Genomic DNA, 6,825 nt, shown 5'->3' on the forward strand with positions numbered 1-6,825 from the left:
ATTTTTTGTTACAGGGCCTCACTGTGCAGCTTGGATTCATAAGTGATCCTCCTGTCTCAGCCTCCCCAGTGCTGGGATTATAGGTGTGCACCACCACACCTGGTTTTGGGGGCTGGCACAGCATGCAGTACAGGGATGGAACCCGCGTCCTTGAGCTTGCCAGCCAGACCCTTAGACTGCTCATCTATCTCCCCTCTCCCCAGTCCAGTGATTTTTGATTGTTGCAGATTTTGTGATTTCTGTGTTCCTTGCATGGCTTTTTAGGGGAGAGCTGGCATGCAATGATGTGGTTGCCTAAGGCTCGGTTGGACAGCTCAGTTTGTTATACCAGAGAAAATAAAATCTTATTATTAAGACTTCAGGGTCTAAATGCAGGTCTGTTATTCTTTATTAGCTTTTAGTTTTCAATTAGTTTCCTATTAGTAACGTCTTTTTCTTTTCTTCTTCTCTCCTTTGATTGGAATCTAGCAACTGCATGCAGTCATAGCAGCATCTGTTTCTATAAAGTCATCCCAAAAACTCAAGAAAATTCTGGAGGCAAGTGGAACTTTCCTTCTTTACCTGTGTGGAGCTGAGTGTCAGCTGCTGTCTGCGCCTAGAGAGCCATTTTGACAGGCTTCTCTCTCTTTTACAGATCATTCTGGCTCTTGGAAACTATATGAATAGCAGCAAGCGAGGAGCTGTTTATGGATTTAAACTTCAGAGTTTAGATTTGGTGAGTGAACTAGAAGGAATTTGAGAGTTCTTTGGCTGACTGACAGCAGCAGAGATTAAGTCCTGGACCACGAGAGTCAATTGGGGTGGAGGGTGGCTGTTTTAATAAGAGAAGAGCAATTGGTATAAATTTTCTGGAGCATCCTTGGATTGTAAGGATTTAAAACCTGAGAAATACTCATACCCTTTCCCCAATATTTCTACTTCTAGGACTTTTTCCAAGAGTCTGTATTACAAATGTTGTATTTATTGGTGATCTATAGGTCCAGTGTTTGGGGAAGTGATTATGTTGGAACTACAGGTGACCCAACCTAGCCCAGCATGGTGGCACACACCTATACTCCCAGCACTCGGGAAGCTGAGGTGGGGGGCCGACCTACAGTACATACTTAGACCTCGTCTCAAAAAACCAAAAATCCCTAAAACAAAAATAATGAGTTGTTTAAATACTGCTAAAATACTTAGGGAGAATTTCAGAGAAATGGCTGATTGTATGTGTGGAGGAGAAAGAAAAGTCTAAATTACAGGTGTGGTGTAATATCAAGAATTTCTTTTCTTTCTTTCTTTTTTTTTTTTTTGTGGTGCCGGGTATCAAACTCTAGACCTTGTGCTTGCCAGGCACTGAGCTATGTCCCTGGCCCAGATGTAGTCTAATACCAGCTAAATAATATATTATGAAAAGAAACTGGCCTGAAATAGATTGAAGTATTCACCACTCAGTGGTTTATAGGCAGGGTGCTTGTTTATATTTATATACTGGCTATCCCCGGTGTCCCTTGGGTGGGTGTTATTTCAGCCAGTCAGTTCCCTGTTGAATATGTGTGATACAATTGTTTTTACATTTCCTGTTCTATTATAAAAATTAATGAAAAAATATTCAGTTTTTGGTCATCCTGTATTTAAATAATTGGATGGGTAAGTGGTTAATAGATTAGATAGAAATAGGGAATTGTAAAGAGATTTTAATACTTTTCTGTGTTTTCTTTTGGAGGGGCTTTTGAAATCCTTAATTAAATGTATTGGTACATTTTCGATACAAATAGTTATCATATTTGTTATAGAGAATTTGTACCTGTAGATGATATATATTGATTCATTTTATTTGCCATTCTACTCCCCTCCCTTTAATCTCTCTTCCCCTCCTTATTTACAGAAGTTTTGGTCCCAATTTTTCCTTCTTTTTAATTTTAATTTTAATTTTCTTTCTTTCTTTCCTTTTATTTTTATTTATTTATTTATTTTTTTCCTTTTGCGGTACCAGGAATCAAACTTGGTACCTTGCACTTGCCAGACAGGCCCTTATGCTGCTGAGCTATCTCCCTGCCCTTTCCTTCTTTTCTCATTTTTTGTTTTCTTTCCTTTTCCCTTCCTATTCCCCTCCCCATTTGAATATTTTCTTTGTATGTGACAATATCTATTTTATATTTTGGCTCCTACTTACACGCTTTGTTTTTTATACTGTAGAAACAATGTGCTATTTACATATGCTTCCAGTTTAATTTAATGTAGTCTCAAGGTGCATCTGTTTACCTGGAGATGTCTCAAGTTTAACCTTTTTATGACTAATACACCATTGTATTAAAAAAAAAAAATCTTTATCTGTTCATTGGTTGATGGGAATTTGGGCTGTTTCCAAGATCTGGCTATTACAAACTCTGCGACTATAAACATAGGTGTGAGGTGTGCATATATTGCTGTGGCATGATGCTTTTAATTTTTTCAGGAAGATATCAAGAAGAATAGCTGTGTCTGATGAGACCTCTAGTTCTAGTTTACTGAGGACTTAGATTTCCACCGTGTTTGCACGTGTGTGCAAGTGGTGGAAACAACAGTGGTACACACGGTGGAGAGGGGCTTCTCTTTCCCCACACCCCTCCAGCATTTGTTATTTGTTGATTTCTTGATGATAGCTGTTCTTTCTGGAGTCAGATGGAATCTCAGCATTGTTTTAATATGCAATTCTTGAATGACCAGTGATGTTGAGCATTTTTTCATGCATTTTCTTCGCTGTTTTTCCTTTTTTTGCCTTTTTGAGACAAGATCTCGCTATGCTGTTCAGGCTGGTTTTGAGCTCACTTTGTAGCCCAGACTGGTCTCAAACTCCCAAAGATCCTCCTGCCTCAGCTTCTCAAGTGCTGAGATTAAAGGCGTGCACCACCACACACAGTGCTCTTTGTACTTTTGTTATCTCAGCTGCCCATCTCAGATTGGGTCTTAAGTGGGATGCATCTATTTTTTTCAATTCTTTATGTATTCTAGATAGTAGTTCTTTGTCTAAGGAACAACTGGCAAAATTTTTTCCTTTGTGGGTTGTCTCTTTCACTCTGTCAGTGGTTTCTTTTGCTGTATTTTCTTAAATTTTTTTCCTGCACAAACAAAGGTCATCTTGTTTTCAGAGCCACTTGGTCTGTATGAACAGGGCAGCATTGTCACTCTTGTACCTAACCTATGTCTCCCTTTTGTTTTCAGCTGTTAGATACAAAGTCGACAGACCGAAAGCAAACACTGCTGCACTATATATCAAATGTTGTTAAAGAAAAATATCATCAAGTGTCCCTATTTTATAATGAGCTTCATTATGTGGAAAAAGCTGCTGCAGGTACATGATTTCAGCTATTCACGTTACTGTTAAATATTAATGCTTTCAACTGTGAAAGGACTACTCCCTGCTTAAACTCTTATGAACACCCATAATAGACAGAGAGGAAGCTCTTAGCTGGAACGCATGGTGACAGTGTCACCCTTCTCAGGAGCAGCTGCGATGTGAGTGTGCAGCTAACCTCCCTCCCAGTGTTCACTGTGACGATCCAGTCCTTGAGACTGGGCCTCTTCCCTGTCCATTCATGGCCCTTCTTCTGTTGCCATTTATGAGACAGGCAGATCTGAGAGTCCTCCCCCATCCAACACATTCGGTGCTTTCTTGCCATCCCACTTGTTCAGATATGGCAGCTGTATGGAGCTGAGTTAAACAATCAAAGCACCAGAAGCAGGACCAGCCTCCTCTGGACAGCTGCCTTGAAAGGCTTGGAGTGCCTGCTGTGGGCAGTGGCCCTGCTGCAGATGGGGTGATTCCTGCCAAGCCATTCTGCAGTAGGAAAGGCCTTCGTAGAAAAAAGTTGTCCAGGGTTCCTGAGTCCTAGTGGTCTACGCAACTAAAATTCAGCAGACCAAATGCTGCTTCCTCCAGGAAAGTTGAAGAAATGCAAGAGTAAAAAGGTGGACTAGAAAATGAAAGATCTTGTGTTTGTCACAAACATTTCTGAGCCTATAGGCCAACCTTAGGCTGCTTCCTGGGAGAGAAGTGAATAGCTGTGTATAGCACCGGATTTGGATTCCACCATTGTTGCCTGAACTCCCCTTCCTTCCTTGGCAAAATGGGTTAATGGTGCAACAAATTAGTGTATATAAAGAACTGACTGTAGTGCTAATAGTTCCACTTTCAAAATTATTCATATTAAAGGATCTTTGCGTTGAAAACTGGGAACTAGGTCCTAGGGCTCCAAGAAGGCGTAAGACCTGAGAAGTTGGCTTAGCAGCCAGGTGCACTGTGCTTTTGGCTGTGTAGTGGATCACTGAGATTGCTTTCTCTGCACCAGTCTCTCTGGAGAATGTTCTGCTGGATGTCAAAGAGCTGCAGAGGGGCATGGACCTGACTAAGAGGGAATATACCATGCACGACCACAACGTGCTGCTGAAGGACTTCATCCTCCATAATGAGGGGAAACTGAAGAAGCTGCAAGATGATGCCAAGATTGCACAGGTAGCTGGAAAGGTGCTTCGTCTCTCTGCCTGCATAAGATAGATTTCTTATGTAGTTAGTGATTATTGCAAGGTGTATCTTTCCAGTGTTTTCCTTGGAAGCACCCTTGCCCTGCTCCCTGTCCTGTCCTGTCCTGTCCTGTCCTGTCCTGTCCTGTCCTGTCCTGTCCTGTCCCCGTCCCTCTTTTTCCCCCCTCTCTCCCCGTTTTCCTACCTCTTTCTTTCTACAGTACATAATGAGTACATTCACCGTGGAGAGTTGGTGCACATATATAGCTCATCTTAAGTCTCTTTCATGTCCTTCCCCTCTCTGGCCTGTCCCCTTCATTGTCCTTTTCTTGCTTGGCTCTTTGCCCTCCTCTATGGAGGCCTTCTCTGGTCCTTCCCCTTTTCTTGCACTTCTGGACTCCCTCTAGCATGGGTTCTACTTTCAGGTCAAGCGGCATGTGTGCCTGTGCTCTGCCACACAGTGCTCTCATGGGTGAGGTTTATATAGATCCTGACCTTATGATCCTACACCACACTGGGTATCACCGTAGGGCATATCTGCGAAACATTTAAGTACACTGAAGGGACAGCGGGAGTGCTGGGGACTGGCCTCTGCTTTGAGGCTGTCATGAATCACAGCAGAATTTAAGCAAAGCCAGGTTGTGCCCTTTGTGAGGATATCATAAGGAATATGAAGCAAAGGGTTGGGATTTAGTCACTTCTAAGATCTCTTCTGACTTCATTGATTTCAAGGGTTTCTGCCATGGCCCTAGGAAATCCTAGGAACAAATAGCTTTCTTTAGTGCATATATTTAAGGGAAAGGGGATAGAAGTGGTGGAAAGAGGAAGTAGTGGGTGGCTTCTGGCCCAGATTGCATTTATGGTTGTAGAGGCCATGTGGATAAGAGCCAGTGACGGGAGCTCCTCTCTCGGGCTGCTGCTTTGCTTCCATCCTGTGTTGTCCTCTGCCCCACTGCCTGCAGTTCAAATGCTAGAATTAATTACACTGAGAAGAAATGTGCTTCTTTACAGGATGCCTTTGATGATGTGGTGAAGTATTTTGGAGAAAACCCTAAGACAACACCGCCCTCTGTCTTCTTTCCTGTCTTTGTGCGGTTTGTGAAAGCCTATAAGGTAAACAGGATGGGGTCCTTTGAACCTTCCACATCATTCCTAAGCCAGTGCCCTTGCTAGGATGTGTCTGGGTGCGCACTGTCCTGCAGAGGAATCCTGCTCCGTTGGCCATGGGTCAGGGTGCTCAGTGAGGACGAGTGGGGCTGTGCAGGCAAACAGCTCCTGGGGCTTAGGCCAGAAGCTGAGGCTGGGTCTCAGCCAGAAAGCAAAGGCTCTTGGCTGTTTCCACAGGGCAAATGAGATTTTCCAAGATTACTGATGCCCAGTTGTTGACTCTTGGTCCCCAGAGGCAAAGGTGAAGGGCCTCAAAAATCCAGGCTTCACGTTGAGTTGTTAAATGGGTGTAAAATCAGTGAACCTGTGGCAGAAGCCTGTTCTGTGGCTGACGTCTGGGAGAGTTGTGTTAACTCTGGCCCAGCTGTGAGATCTTTTAGATCAGCACTCTGCCAATGTGGACAAAAGATGGCATTGTCAAGAATTTTTTTTTTTTTTTTTTTTTTTTTTTTTTTTACTCTGGATCAATAACAGCCCTTCTCTAAGGAGAAGGCTGGCTTAGACATAATCCAGGGCCATATATATCTATATCTATATCTATATCGATATAGCTATAGCTATATCTATATCTATACAGATAGATATAGATAGATATAGCTATAGCTATAGATATATATAAATATACTTTCCCCCCCTCGGAACCAGGGATTGAATTCAGGCCTTTGTGCTTGCCAGGCAAGCACTTATTCTATTGAGCTATCTTCTCAGCACCAGGGCTATGTTCTTAAAGAATGTGGCTCAAAGAGTCATGTGTTCAAGGAATTTGCCTTTTGAGAAGGAATGTAAAGGAAGGTGTTAGACAGTGTTAGCCCCCTCAGGAGACATTGCCCTCTGTAGAGCTGTCGCTCAGTATTTGCAGATTTGCTTCTTCTTTTTTTTTTTTTTTTTTTTTTTCATAATTTTATTGATAAATAGCAATTAGACAGTTTCAAATCAAATCACTAGGACAGTTTCAATAATCAATACACTGCATACATTCTTCTTAGTGGTTAATTGCTGTACAAGATGCGGACTTGAGATCCTATTTACAAATACCATTAGAACAAATCATTCTATTCATTAAGAGAATGTAACTATATTCTATCCTAATCACTTTGAATACACAGATACAAAATGGACATTCATCTGTATACCCTTTTTTTGCTAAGTTCCGTTATTTGATTATTATAGGTGTGT

At 42.0% G+C, this 6,825-nt stretch overlaps 1 protein-coding gene across 4 annotated transcripts in view; it reads left to right on the top strand.

Annotated features, from left to right (window-relative positions):
* Fmnl2 (formin like 2) overlaps positions 1–6,825 on the top strand; it is a 335,200-nt gene that overhangs the window by 311,270 nt on the left and 17,105 nt on the right. For all 4 annotated transcript variants that reach the window (XM_023721414.1, XM_023721412.1, XM_023721413.1 and 1 more), the window contains exons 19-23: positions 469–537; positions 635–715; positions 3,184–3,313; positions 4,311–4,474; positions 5,494–5,595. In XM_023721414.1, the coding sequence (XP_023577182.1) occupies positions 469–537; positions 635–715; positions 3,184–3,313; positions 4,311–4,474; positions 5,494–5,595 (546 nt within the window). The remainder of the gene's footprint in view (positions 1–468; positions 538–634; positions 716–3,183; positions 3,314–4,310; positions 4,475–5,493; positions 5,596–6,825) is intronic.

This window comes from Octodon degus, unplaced genomic scaffold (assembly GCF_000260255.1).
Source record: "Octodon degus isolate 3935 unplaced genomic scaffold, OctDeg1.0 scaffold00082, whole genome shotgun sequence".
NCBI lineage: Eukaryota > Metazoa > Chordata > Mammalia > Rodentia > Octodontidae > Octodon > Octodon degus.